This window comes from Rissa tridactyla, chromosome 4 (genome assembly GCF_028500815.1).
Source record: "Rissa tridactyla isolate bRisTri1 chromosome 4, bRisTri1.patW.cur.20221130, whole genome shotgun sequence".
Lineage (NCBI taxonomy): Eukaryota > Metazoa > Chordata > Aves > Charadriiformes > Laridae > Rissa > Rissa tridactyla.
Window position 1 is genome coordinate 3,263,253 of NC_071469.1, and position 21,959 is coordinate 3,285,211.

Here is a 21,959-nt window from a genome sequence, read left to right on the forward strand (position 1 = left end):
GGCCACTGGAAGGTTGTTTTTAAAGCCTCTGTTGTTGTTTGTTGGTGTTTGTTCTGTCTGCATTTCGGCTCACCGCTGTATAAAATGGAGATACAATCAAAGCAAGTCCAGTCTAAAGGAGTAGACATAAAGCCACATGGAAATGGAAGGATTCCATCAGTTTTACTGATGGGCAGACACAGGGTTGACTTTGAAGAGATGCTAGTGAAGTAAATTATCTGCTTAAGGTCCAAGGATTCTTGTATGTGAGGTTTGCTGCGGAGTCGTGTGACGGGTTAGAAAGAGGGATTGGTTGGCATTTGCGTTTGCAGAGTTAACGTTTACCAGATTATATCTGATGTTCTGCATTGCTTGTCTTTTTCACGTGGAATGGGAAATACAACTAGCCGTAGTTACAACTGTCGGTAAATCCTGTAAACTTCCTTCTTTCGATGGCTCTTTAATGTTTCTTAGTCTAGTAAAGGCCTGGATTTCTGTAGAAACCCAATATATTCCTATATAATTGGTGTCTGTTTTTGTGAAATGGTCATGGTTCGTCTCCTTTGAATGGCTGATGGCTGATTCAGTCCCTGTTTTCAGCCATCGTGTCACCCCACTCCTGAGATAAGTCGGCTATTTTCAGTCTTTGCGCCAAGCAAACAAACAAGTACAGTTGAAACTTGAGTACTGTATGTACATGGTAAGACTTTTCCCTTTCCAGCTTGAAGACGGCTGTTAACAGAATGATAATGAGCTATTCTTAGCTAATTATGTTATAATGAAGCAGAATGCAATGACAACAGTGGACCTACACAAATCCTTCCAGTCTTACTCATCTAGCGTGAGGGATTTTTGTCTTCAGGGGAGGAAACAACCCTCTGTCACGAGGCGTAGCAGGTTAGTGAGTGGGAAAGGATCCAGAGAGGTTAGAAGTTCTGCCCTAATTTATCCAGGCCTTTGTGCTGTCACTGTGATAAGCACAAACTGGGAAAAAAGGTTTCCAAAAATGGCTTGACACATGTAGATATTTTGTGAACTCCATTCCAGAAGCTGATATAAATGTAATGGAAGATGCGACCATGTCATTTACAGCGAGGCTTTTACAAATCATCACCGTTTCCTGGGTAAGTATTGCCATGAGAGGTTTTTTTCATGTCACAGTTCATTATTTTAATGCTTCGCTTCACTTGGTCTGAGATCTTTTGGGGATTTACACACTTGCTGGACTTGGATGTAGCTTGCCTCAGGCTTTGGAGGAATTCCAGGGGGTCTACTGGTATAAGGTAATTCAGGTTTGACTGCATGGATGCAGGGAAACTGCAGACATTCCTCGTTGCTGGAAGGATCAATAGGGTGCGATGAAAACCTTCTTAATCTGCCTGAAACCTGGAAGAACACTTCAGTAGTGTTTGCTGTCTGGATATCAGGACTTATGCAGAAACCAAATAGGAAGTGTTAATTGTCTTTAATTTTGCACTGGGAATTAGATAAACTGAAATAAAAATTAAAATCCAGCAAATTTAGGAAATTTATTTAGAAACTTCATCTGGTAAAAAGGTTTCCAAATAGCTGCTTTGTGAAAATGATTATTTTAAACCTATGAATTCAGCAGCTGTAAAGCTGTAATGTGATTCAATCAATGAAAACTTTTAAGTAGTGCTCTTTATCAGTTCGTTCACCTTGTAATTAAGCAATGATAAGGAAAGCAAGATTTTTTTTTTTTTTTTTTTTTTTAAAATGGGAAATTAAATTCAGCGATTGATTTTATTAGGGAGTGTCAGTGGCTTCTCTGGAATCTAATCAATAGTGAGTAAAAGCGTAAGCGATTGCTGCCAGCGCTCCAAAGTGTAACTTGTAAAGATCAGCTGGAGTTTCTCTATGAATTTTGTGTCTCCGAGTATGGCTGCGCTGACCTTAGTTTTACATGTCAAGCTATATAGGAAATGCTGTGTCTGCGAATGAATGGGAGTGTTATTTCTTACCGCGGAGGATTAAACATCTTGGTGCTATACAGCCTTCCTTAGATCCAAGGAGCGATGCTGATCTCTGAGCTTTGTAGCATTTCCCTACTTTAAAATTCTCTACTCTTAAATTCTGGTATCTCATCCGATGTCATTTCTGATGTATTTAAGAACTGAGTTTTCCTTCCGTTTTACGTTGATGGGGTCAGAGTCTGGGTGCAGTTCTGTAGTGTTGGATGCTGCTGGTAAGTGGTTGGTTTATTGCATTCTAAAAGCCTTTTCCCGAGGGTTTTAGAAGAAGATAACAATTCATGGTAACATGAATGAATGTTCAAAAATACCAGCTACTAGAACTAATGGTTAAACATTCCTATATTAAAACTGAAGTAGCCTTCCTTACCGAGTGAGGTTGCCAGAGTAGGAAAAATAAAATCCTTCCCTGTCCTTGACTGCCTAAAGAGGCGATCGCACAGTCCTAAAAATAACCAAGGAATCTGAAACAGAAGTCTTGGTGAAATTTAGGGCCCCCCCCTTGGTGGGAGTTTTGCCATGAATTTCAATGAGTTCAGGGCTTCGTCTGATGTGTTGGCCAACCGCTGAAGTTGAGTTGTTCCTGGGCGGGTGTGCCAGCTGCCTCTTGTCCTCTTTCCTGGAATAACCACTTCGATAAGGTATTTACCACTTACAAATATGGAATCAGTCCTCTAGGGAGCACTTCACGTTACAGAGGAGCTGTCATTTAAAAACACACAGCGAACGCTTTCCTGAGACTTTTTTTTGGGGGGTGGGGTATTTTTAGTTGGTTGGTTAAGATTGTTGATGACCCTCTATGAAAAAGGCAAATTTAAACATGCCGCTAGGGAACAATCGTGGTCTTTGAAGTAATGAATGTTCGGTGATTCTTATTTGCCATCTGCCCTTATAACTGGTAGGTACGTATGACCAATTCATTTTTAACAAAGGAAATTTCTAGAAGATAATTCATCCTGGGAAGAGATGGGGTTATGCGTGCTTAAGTCCAAGTAGAGCCGAATGTGTATCCTGTAGCAGATATGGTCACGAGGCCAATTAACTAGAATATCACAGGACTCCTTGAGGCTACGGCAGTGGAGATGTCCCTTTTGGAAACAAAGCCTGAATGTCCTGATTAATTTGCTTCTGTAAAACCTATTCAAGCTGAAATTTATGCGGATGCTTAAGATGCTTTGCAAGACTGGGGCTTTTGCATAGACTTTGCTGTTTAGGTTTATTCTTTGCCAAAATTATTCTTTTTACAGCAGTTTGCTCTCTAAATGATGGAGAGTTGCTTCTGTCCTATACCCTTCCATCTGCTCCTCCCCAATCCTCCGAATTACTGTTTTGCAGCCAAAATTGTGAGGCATAATGTGCGATGACGATGAAACCACTGCCCTTGTGTGTGACAATGGTTCTGGGCTTTGCAAAGCTGGGTTTGCAGGAGATGATGCCCCAAGAGCTGTATTTCCATCCATCGTTGGACGTCCTCGACATCAGGTTGGTTGGTACCAAAATGGGAGTTCTGTCTGGTTTGGGTGCTTGGTTTTGGGTTTTTTTTGAGACTTTAGACATGACAATGATAAAGCGTCAGATTTATTCAGGCAAAACTCCCATCGGCCTTTGTAGGAATTTGGCTTGTTAACTGGGGGATTAAGCTGCACGGCTTTAAGGTAAACTTCTCAATCCTTTGGAAAAGATGTTTCAGCCATAAAACGTTGACTGTAGAAGAATGCGAGTGTGTTAAATATACGAAGGTGTCTTATGGACACGCTTCTCCTACCCTCCACCCCCCCAACTTGTTGGATTAGTTAATACTTGCTGTATCAATACAAAGAAAAACGAAAGGCAGAACATTGCTAACAAGAGAAACCAAATGACTAATAGTGGTAAGTTCCTTTTCTAGTTACGTTAAGCAACAATATGGCCCAATAAACTTCCAAAAAGGTCTCTAGCACATCACTTTATCAACTCAAACTTAAGTCTGGAACGGACAAGTCTGGCTTTTCTTGACTTTGGAAAAGGTCTTTCTGCTTGAGTCGTTCTTTAACAGTTCCTTTATAAATAGAAAATAAAGATTTTTATTCATTTGATTCGTATCTGAGTCAGATTTTAATTTTCTGGGCAGTAAAACCCCTTCCCTGAAGTTCTGTGTGTTCTTTTGCTCAGCTAAACATGCCTGGTTTGACAGGCATAAAATACTAAGCATTTTAAGGAATGCAATTTGAACACCTCCACGAACTGTTGAAGTTGAATGTCAGTGGTTGAAAATATGTCCATTCTTTAACATCTCAAGTTGTTCGTTGGCTTTTATTAGTGATTAGAGCTGGCATGTAATTTTGCACTGTTAAGCAGCTCAGCAGCCATATTACTGAATCCATGGAATTCAGATGTATCCATGAGAAAAATTAAATATTTTTATGCCAGTTGATGAATAATATTGTACTTGTATGTTACATTATTTGGGGCAATCATGATAGGCTTCCTAATGCATAAATGATAAACTTAGTAAAACCTTAATTTAGTAAGTGAGTTTTCTTTTATAAAATATCTGTTTTATATAAATCAGTGCGCTTTTTTTTTTTCCCCAGAAAGTATATTTTGAAAAACCAATTCACTTGCAGCAAGGGGGAATAACGTCACTGTTTAAAGGCAACAGTGGAACTGCCTAGACACAAAGTGCAACCCAATATATGAAGTAAATCTAGGGAGCCAAGAAGAGATTATACCTTTTTCACTTGTAATTCCTTCCCTTTATTGCTTTGTGCAATGACAAAGGACCCGTCCCTTGTGGAGAACCGTGAATTTGCTGATGCCTGCCTTGGCTGGGCTCCTGCATGGACGTTAGTTGCAGCAGGTGTGAGAAACCGTCCTTCCGTTTTGGAGCTGCCTTCCTCTTCTGGTGGGATCATAGGGGGTGTTAGTACAGAGTAGGTGGTTACCGATAAATTCACATTTTAGTTCCTTGCACGTCTTGGGGGTGTGTTCTGGAATGGTAGAAGCAGGTACAGTATTTCACATGAAGTTTTAAATTAAAAATATTCTAGCTCTAACGTGTGATATACTGCACTAATATTAGAATAATATGCTTTGCAGGGTGTTATGGTTGGAATGGGTCAGAAAGACAGCTATGTAGGGGACGAAGCACAAAGTAAAAGAGGGATCCTGACGCTAAAATACCCCATTGAGCATGGAATCATCACTAACTGGGATGACATGGAAAAGGTGGGTGTTTAATGCAATCCTGTTGAGGCGTCATCTTATTCAAGACATACAATTTGCCGTTAACCTTCTTGCAAACCAAAGGGAAAATCCTTGAAGACTTTGTAATTGCAGTACGGGTAAAGTACAGGATGCTTATGCAGGGGTTGATCAGGTCTTGGCAGTTCTAGGGTTACTATTTTAAAAAGTAAATGCTTATTACTCATCAAATTTGGCAGTCTGTTACAGAAGTATTTTATGATTTGTACATACTCTTTTCAGTCTTGAAGTTGATACTAAAGCAGAACATTTGACAATGATAGAAAGTAGCTACAGGAAAAAAAATACAGGTTGCAGCATCAGAGGTGAATCAGAGAAATATTAAAGATACATTACTGAAGTTGGGAACAAAAACAGTGAGGTGGAGGGGTGATTTTTTTTTTTCCCTCCTCAGTACTTGCCTACAAGAAGAAAAAGATGATGGTTGATGCCCACATCTCATATTGCACATGACATTCTCACTGTCAATTAAAGAGGAAAAGACAGATTGGGGCTTCCTATCCCTCTACTAATTCTTTGAGGGTGGGATATCTTTTTTTCCCTGAGGGATGTTTTTCTGTTGCCAATTCCAGTTAGCTTTTAGCACCTGGATGGTGAGAAGGCGTCTTTATTCCCTATCAAGCACAACTTCCTTGGTGTGTGGCCAGCGCGATGGCCTCTCTGTGACATGCCTGCTGAAGGATGTCCCAAAGCCGGTGCAGGCAATAAGGTCTGCTCATGGCACATGCTGGAGAGGCAGGAGGAGTCCTAAAGGCACTCTCACTCTGCTAATTCCCTCAAATATCCCATGTGTCCTGGTCTGTTCAGGGAACATCTGAGTCTGGATGTGGGAATATTGTATGCCTTCTTTAGGGACAGGAGTGCAGTTCAGTCCCTTGTTGTCTCCAGGTGGAATGGTGTGGAAACTCTGCAAGCAAATGCTTCTAGTAATGTTTTGTTGTGGAAAATACCACGGAAAGGAAGACACAGGGCTGGTGGTGGTCTGTAGTCCTACTTGCTGAGATGAGGTGTATAAAATTATAACGTATATATACATAAAGTCAGTTATTGTGTCATATTTGTGAACCCAAAGTGGTAAGTGCAGACTGTTCCAGATCACAGAATAGAATCATAGACTGGTTTGGGTTGGAAGGGACCTTGAAGCCCACCCAGTGCCACCCCCTGCCCTGGGCAGGGACACCTCCCACCAGCCCAGGTTGCTCCAAGCCCCGTCCAACCTGGCCTTGAACCCCTCCAGGGATGGGGCAGCCACAGCTTCTCTGGGCAGCCTGGGCCAGGGCCTCACCCCCCTCACAGCCAAGAATTTCTTCCTCAGATCTCATCTAAATCTCCCCTCTTCCAGTTTAAAACTGTTACCCCTTGTCCAATTGCTACACTCCCTGCTAAAGATGAAGACACCGAAGTGGATACAGGAGTTCCCCAGTTCACATTTGGAAATAAATTGCCCACCTACTCCTCTAGATGGAAGCATAGTATTTGCATTTCATTATTTCACTGCTTCCTGGGAGGACACCTTGCTCATCTCTGCAGAGTAGAAAGTCTACCTCATACATCCCGGTATGTTGGTCTTCCAGATAATTTTCCTGCTGTCGGCATTCAGCAAGAAATTTTATTTCCGTCTAGGTAAAATAAAATAAAATTGGAGGTCACTATTTTATGTTCTTCCCTCCGTGACTGGCCATCTGGAAATTGTCCTGAGTATAAGACATACCGGTATGGTTTTTTTCCTGGGTAATGCTGGATGCTGGAGCAGACTTTCTAGAATTTAGTTAGGAGAGGGAATTAGGGAAGGTAAAAAAGGTGGGATGTGCTTTACGGTAGTGTAACTTTATGGCTAGATTGATCGTATTTTAGGGTATAACGTAGTGGAGGCTTCAGGCAGTGCAGTAATTCAAATAATGGTCAGAAACTACATGGGTTCTTGTGGTTTGAACTCTTCTTCTCTTTGTCACTTCAATGGATGAAGGAATTACTTGCGAAAGTGCGTCCCTGGCCCAAATGTACCTTCTTCTGACAGATAGTGTGCAACATCCAGTAGCCGGCGAAGATGCCCCAGCACTGAGTTGTGCTTAGACTTCTTGCTGAGAACCAGGAGCAGGGCGGGACAGAAAGTGGAGGCTGCTTGCAAGGAAATGAGCAACAAATAGGAAAAAAAGCAGCATGAGAGAAAGGCAGCGGTAGGGAAGAGACAAGAAACAGCGTTGCTAACTCTTGCGATTATTGCAAATAAGGAAAAAAAGCTTTTTTTTTTTTTTTTTTTTTAATGTATGGGCTTCCCTGATTCAATCTAATGATTACATGCATATCTCAACTTCCCCTAAAGCTCTGGAACGCACACAGACGTGTGCATGCACTCTTCAGGCTGAAAGAAGTCCTGAAATTCAATCCCTAAAGTTTTTGGTGCTAAGGGAATGTGTGTGTTTGTGTATATATGTGTGTGTGCGTATATGTGTGTGTGCGTATATATGTGTGTGTATATATATATATAAAAAAATATATATGTGTGTGTATATACATATATATGTGTGTGTGTGCGCATATTTTTATATATAAGTATATAAATTTATTTATTTATTTTCCTCAAGATTTTTGAAACCAGTTGCATGATTTTGGTCCGGACCACAGATTTCTTTCCAGTGCTTGGAAATAATACTACTAAAAGCATCACAATGTAGAAGAAACAAGAGAATTACTGGGTAACTGTGCCAAAAGTGGGACAAAGGCAGAGTAGCCCAGTGCCCAACCATGCGCACGTTACAAAAAGCCGGGTGGTCGCCAAAAGATTCGGCTGAGTGTGCGTGTGCGCAGGAGAAAGCGGGAGCGAGGATGCTGCAGGACACACAGATATCCGTGTGAAGCGGGAGGAGAGCATGTAGGCGATGAAATGAAGCATTCTTCTCCTCCTGTGCTTCAGTTCACAATATTCAAATTGGGACTGCTCTGTTTTCCGCTGGGTAATAATACAGGGCATTGTACATCACTGTCAATTTGTTCGTAGCAACTGAGCTGACAACGTATGGGAGGGAAAGGGTTGGGACGGAGCGTTTTCTGGCTCTGGTGACTATGTAAATGTTTAATATAAGTGTCGGAATAATTCTTCCTCAGTCATTCCTCTTTGCTGTTGCGCTTGCTGCTTACATTTAATTCTCGTGACCTATAAAATCCAACACTCAACTATATTCTGTTTCTTCCAGAATATAATTATCCATTAACATTATGGTTACCATTAGGGCGAATCTAATGGGCTGTGCAGTGCCTAATCATGCCTGGTTTTGAGGAAAAACCTGCAACTGCCAGGGATTTAGGCAGGGTCCTGCTTTATGAGTCCAGGTTTGTTCCTCACTGCTGGAAGGGCCAGTACTTTGTTAATGGTGGAAGCACGGAGGTGTTTTTCTCTTCCCTTAGTTCTTTCGTGTCTGAAATGGCAGTCGTCTTCTATCTGATTTATATTTTTAACTTTTACATGATTACTTTCTCTTTTATTCACCTTCTCCCTGTATTTCTGTTCTAAACCTTCAAATGGAAGATGGCCCGGCATCCCAAGCCCCAGTTCCGGAAACATCTGATAATTTTTTTTTTTTTTTAGGGAACTGAGTTGGAATTGAAATTTCTTTTAGGGCTGATAATTTTCTTAATAATTCCAACTCTGGACAGCTATTGACTTTGTAGGTTCTTCAGATTTAGATAAGATCCTTTTCCCACTCAACTTTATTTTGAAGCATAATAGTATTTGTTTCTAGGACGTTAATCAAATAAACCTACCCATAAAACTGTCGTGATGGTTTGTGCTCAAAGTAAACTCGTTGGGTCAGGCAAAGCTGGAATATGATTAAAAATAGGAGAAAAAAAAAAAAGAGAAGAAATAAGAGTAGGAAAGAATTGAACAAGGTGAAATATTTCATCATGTTACTGAACAGTCTGTCTTTGAGCTGGAATCAAGAAAAAAATCCCTTTGGTTCCTCACAGCCATGGTCCTCAGGCAATCAAAGTGAACATCTTTTGATATAGGTAGCACCTTCCAACATGAAAAAATATGACAGTACTTTATGGACTTGCGACTAAGAAAGTTAGGTATTCTAGAATAAGTGAAGAGTTTGAGTCAGGATTTACCGGGTGAAATATCTCTGGCATAAAAGGCCTTTCGCTTCTGTGGAAATAATTAGATTCCTAAAGAGCATCTCGGCAATGACTTGCAACTGGAGCAGTCTCCAAGCAGCTTGAGGTGGAGAAGGCTTTCCAGGTCCAACAACTCGGTGCTTGGCTGAGCTTCTGTGTCGGAGCACTGGGGGCGGCAACTCACCGGTGCCCCTGCTTAGAAAGGGTGGTCTCCGTTCTGCTTAGGGAATCCAGGGGGAAGGATACCTGCCTTGCGCAGGTAATGTTCTGTTGTTACATACAGTAGAAACCCAATGGTTTCAGTTCTAAAATAGAGTTGAATTTGGCAGATTTGCTCTTGCTTGCTTTCTGTCTATTTTAATATGTCTGTAAAAAAAAAAAAATAAAAAAAATCGCTCCGACTGTATTTGAAAAGCTTTCTGTGTGGTTCTGTGGACAGAAGAAACAATTTTCGTAATTCTAAAGTAATTTTCATTTTTAGATTTGGCATCATTCTTTCTATAATGAACTCCGGGTTGCGCCGGAGGAACACCCCGTCCTGCTGACCGAGGCGCCCCTGAATCCCAAAGCCAACCGTGAAAAAATGACTCAGGTAATTGTCTGAATGCTGTGCTGCGGATCATTGCTGCACTGAAGGAGCTAAAAATATAAATAGTCCTGGCTATTCAATTTTCTTCTTAATCTGGGAGAATAATCCCTTAGGGCTCGTGTGGGTTAGCGTGCTGGCTAAGCCGTGGTGAGACAGCGAGAGTTTCTGCTGCTCATGCAGTACCAGCTCTCTGGATGGCCCTAAAATGTTTCATACTTGTGTGTGGCAGTGAGCTGTTTGAAACCAGCCTCTGAAAAGCTGGAAGTAATTTTCTTTGTTCACAAGATCACATGTGCGCTCAGTTCTGGAAGTGGGGAAACTGGAGGCTAAGGTGCCTTCCGAAGCTGAGTTTTGGTGGGTAGATGATGTCAAACCCAGGATTCATATAACTATTTTGGATGGAGTTATGAGTCATTGATGTATTTAAATCTGAGGTTTGCAAGCGCTGTAACACTGGTCATGTACCAGCTGAATCACCCTTCTGTGTTGAGTTTTGGATCAATGACGCCTTTTATGTACCTACCTCTGGCCACCACGAGTGCTCAACCTGTAGTAGCCCGGCTCCTCAGCTCGTGCTGTACTAACTTCTGCTTTCTACCCTGAGGACTGGCACTGTATCAATGCTTTTGCATCATACAAAATGCTAGTTATCATATCAGAATTGTGGGGTTTCGGAAGATTTGAATAAAGATGTTTGAAGGCCATCATGTAGATGACTTTGTGGAACTCGCAACTAGAGCATCTCTTCAGGGACCAGGGGGAAAAGTGTTCAAAAGCTGGAGTCTTTGTGTGCTGTCTTAGGAAAATGAGTTGACTGAAGCAAACTTAAATGATATTTTGCTAAACGTTTTTGCCCATGACATACCCAGTCTGATGTAGCAAACTCGGGTCAGAACCAAAAGTCAGCCTCTGAGGTTTGAGTATTTTAGAGCAGGCCAAAAGCCCATGTTATAAATGTAGCTGGTGATCTAACCAGAAGTGTGATTTAAATACAGATATAGGTCTAAAGTCACCTGGGAAAATTAGATGTGGCTCTGTGCTTCCCTTTGTGCCCACTTTTGGCATATATTTAATGGGAAGATTATGCATCAATTTAGCAACTGTGTAAATAAACTAATTAAGTAGTGAGCTTGGCAGCACGCATTACTGGGAGATAATACAACTGGGAGCTAATAAACAACAAGAGACCGTAAGAAAAGCCTAGTTTGTAACAACCAGGAGGTGTGCTTCATACAGTAGACATGTCTAGGACTGTTTCTCTGTGATTATACTGTAATGATAAATCCTGTTTCCAAGATTGTTTATTACTGATTGCATTAAATTCATTACATTAATTAACTATGAAATATCGGTAATTTGTGTATTTTTTAATTGAAAGCATACTTTTCATTAAAAGTAGACTTCATTGGCAAAGGTATTAGCTTATGAAATTCAAAGCTTACATTTAAGTTTAACCCCCTGATGTCTCTGACGGGTACAATGGTGATGGTTGAGTCACCAGTCCTGGAGGTATTTAAAAGACGGGTAGACGTGGCCCTTAGGGACATGTTTTAGTGGTGGACTTGGCAGTGTTAAGTTTATGGTTGGACTCAGTCTTAACTGTCTTTTCCAGCCTGAATGATTCTTTGATGGTCCCAGCAGCACCACTGGCGATGGGGTAGCACTGCCTGGCGTAGGTGGCATTGGTTTAAGAAGGATAAAGCACATCGCATTGTCCAGGGTGTGTTAGTTCACTGTGTGCCCTTAATGGTGTTCCTTAGCAGAGCTCCGGTGGAAGTCCAGCTGGAAACAAATGTTATTCCATCTGCTCAGATAAAATTGCAGTGTGTCTGACACAGGAGATGGAAAGAACCGAAGCTTGTTAGAGTAGAGGAGGTGAGGGATGAGACAAGAGGATATGGCTAAGGTCGCCATAAAGAGAAAAGATACTGTTGTGTTTGCTGGGGGCAGGTTGAGGCGCAATGCATTTAAACTAGACCACGTGAGGTTTTAGCTAGACACCAAGAAACCCCTGATAATTGTAAATATAGTGTATCACTAGATTTGTTTGCCGGAGGAATCTGCATACGCTCCAGCAGAGGAATTTCTGAGACAGAACCTGTGTCAGAAATGGCTGATTCTTCCTTGAGATGGGAATAGGCAGATTATTCCTCGTGGCCTCTTCCAGCTGTGTCTTCTGTAAATCTTTTATAGGTGTGCTTGTGTGCATATATGTAAAAAAAGAATATTTTTGATTGCTGCGTTCTTGCAGTCCTGCTCGCAGGGTAAAAAAGTTATCCCAAGGTGTCATCTTCAATTATATTATCAGTAAGAATCTGACCTAGACTGAGGTTAATGGAAAGATACCCACTTACTTCCATGATTTTTTCATGAAATTCTAAAGGAAACATAGTGTGGTGTTCGCAGAAGAATGACAGTTCAGGAGGGGAACTCAGGAGTAGTAACTGGCAGTATTCATTAAAAAAAAAATTTGCTGTCTCTTCAGATACTCTTAAGTGTAGATCCTAAAGGTTTTCAAATTCTTCATTCCAGATTATGTTTGAGACGTTCAACGTGCCAGCCATGTATGTAGCAATTCAGGCGGTGCTGTCTCTGTATGCATCTGGAAGAACAACTGGTGAGTCTTTCTGGAAGTCCTATTTTCCACCCGTCCTTCCCGCGTGGCTGTGTGTGCATATATACACACATATATGTTGAAGATGATGCACCAGCTGTGTATTAAGAAGAACCGGCAGCCATATGGAGACTGAATACTTCCCACCATGCTGCGCAAGTGCTTCATGGCATGTATGGGTATAGATTTATGACTTTCTGCTTCAAAAGCTCAAATGACTATGTCTCGACTATATGAACAGATGAAAGGTGATGCAGTTTGATACTGCCCTTAATTGAACAGCATGGGGAAAAAAACCCCAACCATTCAGTAGCTAAATGAAAATATTTCATTTAAATGTTGAATTTCAGTCACCTAAAGATGTCCGCTGTTAAGCGATCATTAGAGTTAGCATGGAGGTCTCTCCTTATTGCCATTTAGAGTCTGATCAGGCGTCGAGACGATAAATTACTTCTTAGCCACCCTTGAGTCTTCGTATATTTTGAAAAAAATTAAAATACCATCTGTCTTTGTAGCCTGATGCCGCAATAAAATTTTGTATAGAAAGATCACCAGCTTACAGGAATTACAATTGTCATAAATACTTGGTTTATGTTTAAAATTCAATTATTTGTATGCATGTTTGGTATCAGAAATGCTTTATTCGTTTTGAGCGGAAAACATGTACTTCATTTCTTATCCAAGAACATAAGTAACATGGCTTTGCACAGATAAACCATTGTTATATTTTCTCTAATATGGGTGGCTTATTTTAATGGCAGATTCAAATTTTTAATTTTATAGATAGGTTTTCAGTTACAGTTTGTACATTATTTCATGTCTGTAAAGTGCTCGAGGTTATCTGAAACGGAAGCCTCTGCATCCATACAAGATCATTATTGCTTGCCTCCATTCGGGAAGAACAATACAATCAAATTGCTGAATGTTACATGTCTTTTTTTCCCTGAACGCAGTTGCTGTTTAGTTTGTGCTAACAATTTCATCTCACGTGAGCAGCTCTTTAGTTATAGAAATGGCAGAAGCAATTGGCCTGTGAGCATCTTTATTTGTCGTTGCATGTTTCAGCTGTGAATATGGAGTACGTGGAAACCCCGTGTCAGTGGGAAATAACCAGCTTCTCCTTTTCTTTCACTTTCCAGGAATAGTTTTGGACTCTGGGGATGGTGTCACACACAACGTGCCTATCTATGAAGGCTATGCCTTGCCTCATGCCATCATGAGACTGGATCTGGCAGGCAGAGACCTGACTGACTATCTCATGAAAATTCTTACGGAAAGAGGCTACTCTTTTGTCACCACTGGTAACAAGCTGCGCTTTGGATGCACTTCGCATACGTTTGCTCTGTTAGTTGTCTTATTATGCAGGAAGCCCATACCTGGTGAGATGCATCAAAATCATTAGGTTGGCCTGGGAAAAACAGTTCACGTTAGCGAACAGGATTCTCCTGACTTTGACTTTCAGCTGAGGGACATGTTTTAGTGGTAACTTGGCAGTGCTAGGTTAATGGTTGAACCTGATGATCTTAAAGGTCTCTTCCAACCAAAATGATTCTATGATTCTACATATGTTGAGCATCAAGGACGAAGATGCCACCTCATTAGGAAATCCTAAGTCACTGACAGATATAACTGGTTGTCATGTTTGATCATATCTCTTCCACAGACAAAGGAACGAAGTTAGTAGCTGGTAATGGACAAACATCTGGAGGTTTGATCGAGGTTTTGTGACATAGATATGTAAACATTAATCTTTACAATATTCTGTAGTACAATATATCTTTTTATTTGCCAATGAGGGAAATTTGGTAATGCAAAGGGAAAGTAATGTTGTTGAGACAACAGAGAGGTCATAATCCAAAGAACCGTATGACCACCAATGAAACCAAGGAAATGTGCATGAGAAATAGCTGCCGTACTGTATGTTGATTAAAAACTTGTTGGCTGTCTGCAGCGGAACGGGAGATTGTGAGAGACGTCAAGGAGAAGCTTTGTTATGTGGCGTTGGATTTTGAAAATGAAATGGCAACTGCTGCTTCCTCCTCCTCTCTTGAAAAGAGCTACGAGCTTCCTGATGGACAAGTCATCACCATTGGCAATGAACGGTTCCGATGCCCAGAAACGCTCTTCCAGCCATCCTTCATAGGTGAGACAGGACTTTTCTTTCTAGGGACTTGACAGAGAATGAAAGGAAGAATTTCTTAGAAAGTATAGATAGCCTTCAGCTGCAGGAACTGAGGTATTTAGCCTCGAATGTCCTTAGAAACATGCAGCTTCTATTGATTTATCAGTTCTTTAGAAGCTATGAACACTGCTGCTACTGCTGCTGGACATGAAGATGCCTGTCAGTTTAGAAACACATGAATTCTAATATAATTTCAACCTCTTATAAATGCAGTAGAGTTTCTAAGGTGGTGTTTAGGGTATTGTCAGAAAATCATGCTTTTTATCTTGACTGGCTGATATATAACTGCACAGAGCTGCTTATGTGGGTTTTAAATCTAGATGCTGCTTCCGCTTATTGTTTTATTATATTAATCTGTAATTTAATCATACAAAATCAAATCATACGTTATTTTCCAGTAGTTTTAGCTGTATGTTAAAATTCCCATGCTATCCAGTGGAGGACTGACACTTTATGTGCTAACTCATGCCGCCCTCACAAATTTCCCGCTTCCCACTTAAATTCCGTGCTTGAGGACTGAGCAAAATGGCTGCAGGCAGTTTGGCACAATTTCCGTTAAACTAAACGGCGAAGCTAGCTACGTTTGTGTGTAGAAATGAAATTATTCAGGCGTTAATACAGCTCCAAGTTCTGTACTTGAACATCAGTAGGAGCGATGTTCCAATATTCTGTATTTGAACATCAGCAGGAGAAATTCTCCGAAGCAGACAGAGGGGTTTGGCTGCCAGGCGTGTATCAGGGATCGTAGCTGGTGCCTAACAGTGGTCAGTATCAGAAACGCAGAGATGGAAATCTGGATTTCCTGGATGACAGAACTTTGTCGAAATGGGCGTGTTAAGCTAGTTAAAAAGTCTACCACTTTAAGGTCAAACCCTCTTCCCAGGACTGTATCTGGTCTGTTTCTTTTCTTTAGCAAAAAGTAGTACCATAAGTTAACTTTACTGTACTGGCATTCAGATTAAACCACCACCTCAAAAGCAAGGTAGCTCACTGAAATACCGAGTGGGATTCTGTTACTAGATAACATCATCATAAAAGATTATAAAAATGGCAAACTATTGCAGTAATGCCTCATTTTAAAATTTTCTTTAAATAATGTTAATTGTTTTTTAATTAAGGAAGTAAAAAGACCTCAGTATGAAATCATAATGGGCTCTTTCTTCCTCCTGAGTGTATTTTGCTTGTATAATTACTATGCTGAGAGGACAAAGAAGGTGAGGAATATGTTCTGTCTTTCTCCTTCCTGTCCTAAGATTCACGTAGCTTTTTTTTTCTTGGAGTTTTAAGGGAAAGAGCTTGGATTAGTGAGACTTTGTTTCAGTTTCACAGTAATAAAAAGAGAGGGACAAAGAGAATAACATGTTGAAACTTCTTTCCACTCAGGGATGGAATCTGCAGGTATCCATGAAACTACTTACAACAGTATTATGAAATGCGATATCGACATCCGTAAGGATCTTTATGCTAATAACGTCCTCTCTGGAGGAACCACGATGTATCCTGGGATTGGCGATCGTATGCAGAAAGAGATTACAGCTTTGGCTCCAAGTACTATGAAGATTAAGGTAATTTTGAACACCTGCACTTGCAAAAGAAGCTTTTTGTTGGAAAGTTAGATCTTATAAACAAATCGAAATGTCCATTGGAGAATGTCCAGGTCTTGCATCCCAAATCCTGATGTTAGGGGAGCCTCGGACAGCCTTCTTAATGTATACCTCTTTTCCTCCTACCAGCCAAAGCAGAGTTTAAAAAGGGATTTGAGAGGTAATAAAAATGGTCGCTGAAGCAATGGGAGTTGATGAGGTCATTTTGAGAAAATGTGAAGCAACAGTTAGGGAAGAGAATCCCGTGGGATTCCCAAAGAAATAGGGTTATGGGAGAGAAAAGGGCTGCTTGAAAGACACCATGGGAAAAACAAGAGAGGAACAACAAGAGAGGTAGGGATGAACCTAGAGAAGGTGGAGCTGTAAATACCAAGGGGGCACGAACAACTTGAAGATGCTGGGAATATTACAGACGTCAAGGCTTAGCTGTCAGTGAACGTCAGCAGTCAAAAGGGTGAAAGGCGTTTCACTTACAAGTTCTTTACTAAAAAATCCCAAATCCAAGCAGCGTGCAAAGTCTGCAGCTAGTTACCTGTTTGAAAGGACCCTTTCAGCCTAGATTCAAGAAAATGTATAGTGAAATTGAGAGGCACCTTTTTATCAGGCAGCAGGCCGCATGCCGAACGGGCAGGACAGAGTGACTGGAATGGAGACAGGAGCGCGCCGAAGCAGGGGTACATCCAGCGTGTTTTACCAATTCAGTGGCTAAGGGGGGAAGTGGCAGGAGGTGTTCTAGATCTACATCTAGTGCTTAGTTCGATACACAATGCCAGTGTATCTCAACGTTTTGTTGTTCCTTTTTTTTTTTTTTTTTTTTTACATTAAAGAATTTCCTTGTCCTTAAAAAAAATAAAATGAAAAGCTCAGATCATTCTGCGCAGTGTAGTCCCAGTGGGCTTTATTTACAACCAAGTTAGGTTGATATTTTAAAATTTGAATTTTCTTTCATATCTGTTTATAACTCTTTTGGTAGCTGCTTTATGGGCCATCTGCCAATATCTCATGAGCTGCCGTATTTGCCTGCTCAGGGTAACGTTATAGCATCTCTGTCGACTTGAGGCGGAAGACAAAACATGGCAGCCTTCCCACCTCTGAGGGGCTTTACTTGACTGGAATTGTGCTCCTATGACGGAGAGCCTTTCACCTCATCTTTTCATCCAGAGAGATGTTTACTGTGTTATCTGCTTGTCACTTTATTTACAACAGATTGCACTTCTCTTCTAGATGATTGCACCACCAGAGCGCAAATACTCGGTCTGGATTGGGGGTTCAATATTGGCATCTCTGTCCACGTTTCAGCAAATGTGGATCAGTAAAGATGAATATGAGGAAGCTGGCCCCTCTATTGTCCATCGCAAGTGCTTTTGAATACTTCCATCACGTGCTGTCGGTGAGAAGTTTCTCTACAGACCACCTGCCCTCGTTCACCTCTGAGGGTGGCTTGGCTTTCTTCCACGTGTGACAAACCGCACTGTATGGATGTTGTACGAATTAGCGAATCACTTCTAATTTTTGATGCTAAAATGAGACTAACGTTTCAGTGATGGGTGCTTTCCAAGATTAATAACAGTAGTTACACTACACGTTTTTATAGACCTCCTTTCCCACCATTTGCAAGTGTTGTACTGCCATCCGGGAGGTGACACACAAGGCTGCTGTGTGCCCGTCTCCGCTAATCGATGGTGAGTCTGAAGTATGCACATAAGTCATTCTTTCAAACTCAAACATAATGCAAGATTTAGGTACCAGAGAAGGCATATTCTATGCAGTGAAGTGGTACACAGGATTCTTCTAAGAGGGTTTGTTTTACTGAGGATAGAGTGGATTTAGGAGGGTACCGCTGTGCACGTGGGTACCAGTAAGGAGCTTCAACAAGCTACGTTACGTCTGAACTTACACGTCACAGGTTAATTTATTGGATGTATTATTGCTTTCTTCATCTCTCTGCCTAAGCAGTTAACTGATGTTTCATTTACTTTTACCGTGTGTGCGCTATGCTAAGCACAGCTCGTGATTACAGAGTAAATAACAACCTTTTGAAAATGTTACTGAAATACTGTGGGTTTAATGGATCAATAAAAAGTGTAATTACCCATGTAAGGCTGCTGTGGCTTACATTAATTTCATAGCGACTAGTTTATCTGTTAATGATAAAATAATAATTACTAATTTATATTTGAATTTTATTATGAAAAAAGTTTCATTCCCTCTGAGTTTTCTAGCTAAGCAATTTTAAAATGAAAACAGAATTGTTTCACAGTTTCTATTAAAAAAAATAAATCTTCCTGGATGACAAACTTTTTCATAATGTTCCATATGAAGATTAGAGTCAGCTGTGAAGATTCTACTCTTTCAGGTAGCAGGAAAATATGATTCTGGATGCCATAGACTTTGAATTGACGTGATGTCAGGCTTGATGCGCGTTTCATGATTTAAATCAAACCTGTCAAGTTCTTGTCAGTAAACACAATATCCTCTTTCCAAAGATGTGGAAAAGATAGCAGTTGGATTTACAGTTTTCTGAAAACGTATCTAGGAGATGTTTTAAGGAATCTTCTTAGTGCTGCGGGTTCTCGCTCAGGGGGATCTCATTTCCTTATCCAAATGATCTCTTAATGGTAAAAGCTGGAAGACGTATAAGGGAAGGATTGTTCAAAGGTTTGCTGCAGCTAGCGCTGCCTCGTAAGTAAAAGAGGTTGATCTTACCTTCATTCCCACTTCGGAACAGCAGTCAGTTCAAATTGCCAGCGTCCACGTCTTCTTGAGCAAATGTAAATCACTGCAAATTTCTCAGCCTCTGCATGAATTTTACATTAAGTTTATTACCTTGGTCTAAGCTTATATGATTGCTTGCCTCTTAAGTTGATAATAAATCCCTTATATCTAGGAATAGCACTGTTAACTGGCCTTATTGCCTCCCTAGGCAACATCACTTACATTTGAATCTTGACCTCTTGTAGGTGTGATGTTCAAGAGCATAAACCTAGGTACTCGGATGTCTGGAACCAAATTACGTGTGCAGTCCCCTCTAGGATCAAAGCAAAATTCCATTCAGTTGGCTAATAATCTACCTGTCCTTGTTTCGATATTAAAAAAAACAAAGAATCTTCTTCAGGTTTTCAGGTTATTTTTTTAATATGTCCTTTCAGTGTATACTTACAGGTTGTTAATCAGGGAAAAAAAGAATGAAAATGTTTAAAAGTGTCTATATTTTTTGTAAGTGGCAAGGGAGATACTTGTTTACAACATTTGCGTATAACTGAAAGAGTTCTTTGGGCTTTTCTTCTTCCCTCCCTTCCCCAGGTCTCCTCCTCTCCTTCTGCAAAACAAAATTCTCTTCAGTCCTTGGTTGGCATCTCTAGCTGCTGGCACAGCTGGCGCTGAGACGTGAGCTCTCAATGGTTACAATATGAATCCTCATCCCGCAGCTGACTCCTTTTTCAGTGTGGAAGAGCATGATTACGCTCTGAATACCTCCCTAACAATCTGCATGTGGAATCTTATTGAAAATTAACATGCATTTTGAAAATGGAATTAATTACGTGCTCGGAGCAAATACAGATAAAAATAAGTAAAACTATTAAGCAGTTTGTGTCATTTGGCAAACCTCTGCTTGTCTGAGAGGAAATGGCCTTAGCCACCATGGAAGTTCCTTTTCTATATGCTGTTGTACAGAACACTGTAGCGGTTGGAAGAGAGAGTAGGGAATACCTGTAGCCAAGAAAATAGTTCACAGTTTTCCCCAAGAAACTAGTTCACAGTTTTCTCCAAACACTCACCTGATGTTCCCAACTACTCCTTGGTTACCATTTCACTTTAATTTTATATTTAAACCCATGGAGGTGTTAACGTTTATACTCGATTATACCTGTGCATGCCTTACTCTGGTACTATTTAGGATGGTACTACTTTAGTATCCTAAATTTGGAAGAGCTTCCTGTGTAATATCAACAGTGCCACCAGTGCCAAGCATTCAGAAGCCATCTGGTTCTGGAGAATAGCTTTGCATTTCAGTTTTCTAATTTAGTAGGTTTTGCATTCATAATATTCACTCAGGTTTTCTTCCCTCCAGCCATAGAGGCCATAAATATCTTCTTTAAGTAATAAACAAATCAAATTTCTCTCACCTTTAGAAGTCAGGACTCAGAAGACGCCTCCCCACAGAACTAATGTATCTTGAGGTTCATGATAAATCATGGCTTTACCATATCACGTCAAGTAGACCTCATGGGCAGAGGTAGTCCAGAAATTTTTAATCTTAAGAGCAGGTGAACTTGATAGAGAAAGAAGAAAGATCATCGCCTACAACGAGACTTTTAGGTAAGAGCTATTTATAAAAAAGCTTTTATAAATATATCAACAAGAAGAGAGCCAGGGAGAATCTCCATCCCTTACTGGATGCCGGGGGGAAAGTTGCAACCAACAGCAAGGAGAAGGCTGAGATATGTAATGCCTTCTTTGCCTCCATCTTCAGTAGTCAGACCAGCTATCCGCAGGGTGCTCAGCCTCCTGAGCTGGAAGATAAGGATGGAGAGCGGAACAACCCACCCATAATCCAGGAGGAAGTAGTCAGTGATCTGCTTCTGCACCTAGACGTACATAAGTCTATGGGGCTGGATGGGATTCACCCAAGAGTACTCAGGGAGCTGGCGGGAGAGCTCACCAAGCCTCTCTCCATCGTTGATCAACAATCATGGTCAATGGGGCAGGTGCCAGATGACCGGAGGGTGGCTAATGTGATGCCCATCTACAAGAAGGGTCGGAAGGAGGATCCAGGGAACTACAGGCCTGTCAGCCTGACCTCGGTACCAGGAAAGATCATGGAGAGGATCATCTTGAGCGAGCTCTCACGGCAAGTGCAGGGCAGCCAAGGGATCAGGGCCAGCCAGCATGGGTTTAGGAAGGGGAGGTCCTGCTTAACCAACCTGATCTCTTTCTATGACCATGTCACCCGCCTTCTGGATGCGGGGAAGGCTGTGGATGTTGTCTGTCTGGATTTTGGTAAGGCCTTTGACACTGTCCCCCACAGCATCCTCCTGGAGAAGCTGGCGATTCATGGCATAGACAAGTGTACTCTTCGCTGGGTTAAAAACTGGCTGGATGGCCATGCCCAGAGAGTTGTGATTAAGGGGGTGAAATCCTCTTGGCGGCCGGTCACCAGTGGTGTCCCTCAGAGCTCAGTTTTGGGGCCAGTTTTGTTTAATATCTTTATCAATGAGCTGGATGAGGGGATTGAGTGCACCCTCAGTAAGTTTGCAGATGACACCAAGCTCGGTGGGAGCGTTGTTCTGCTTGAGGGTAGGAAGGCTCTACAGAGGGACCTGCACAGGCTGGATCAATGGGCCAAGGCCAACTGTATGAGGTTTAATAAGGCCAAGTGCCGGGTCCTGCATTTTGGTCACAACAACCCCCAGCAACGCTACAGGCTTGGGGAAGAGTGGCTGGAAAGCTGCCCGGCAGAAAAGGACCTGGGGGTGCAGGTGGACGGCCAGCTTAACATGAGCCAGCAGTGTGCCCAGGTGGCCAAGAAGGCCAACAGCATTCTGGCTTGTATCAGGAATAGCGTGGCCAGCAGGAGTAGGGAAGTGATGGTGCCTCTGTACTCGGCACTGGTGAGGCCTCACCTCGAGTGCTGTGTCCA

At 41.4% G+C, this 21,959-nt stretch overlaps 1 protein-coding gene across 3 annotated transcripts; it reads left to right on the forward strand.

Annotated features, from left to right (window-relative positions):
* Positions 1 to 573: 573 nt before the first annotated feature.
* Positions 574 to 20,845, forward strand: LOC128909591 (actin, alpha skeletal muscle B). Of its 3 annotated transcripts, XM_054201486.1 has the most exons (10): positions 574 to 876; positions 1,027 to 1,103; positions 3,306 to 3,452; positions 5,049 to 5,177; positions 9,811 to 9,921; positions 12,451 to 12,535; positions 13,672 to 13,833; positions 14,484 to 14,675; positions 16,098 to 16,279; positions 17,543 to 20,845. In XM_054201486.1, exons 3-10 carry the CDS (start codon positions 3,324 to 3,326, stop codon positions 17,684 to 17,686), a joined length of 1,134 nt encoding a protein of 377 aa, XP_054057461.1. In that variant the 5' UTR covers positions 574 to 876; positions 1,027 to 1,103; positions 3,306 to 3,323; the 3' UTR covers positions 17,687 to 20,845. The 3 variants fall into 3 exon arrangements, with proteins under 3 accessions (XP_054057461.1, XP_054057460.1, XP_054057462.1); XM_054201485.1 differs by having other exon boundaries at positions 574 to 1,103; XM_054201487.1 differs by lacking the exons at positions 574 to 876; positions 1,027 to 1,103 and adding an exon at positions 2,231 to 2,872.
* The last annotated feature ends 1,114 nt before the right edge of the window (positions 20,846 to 21,959 follow it).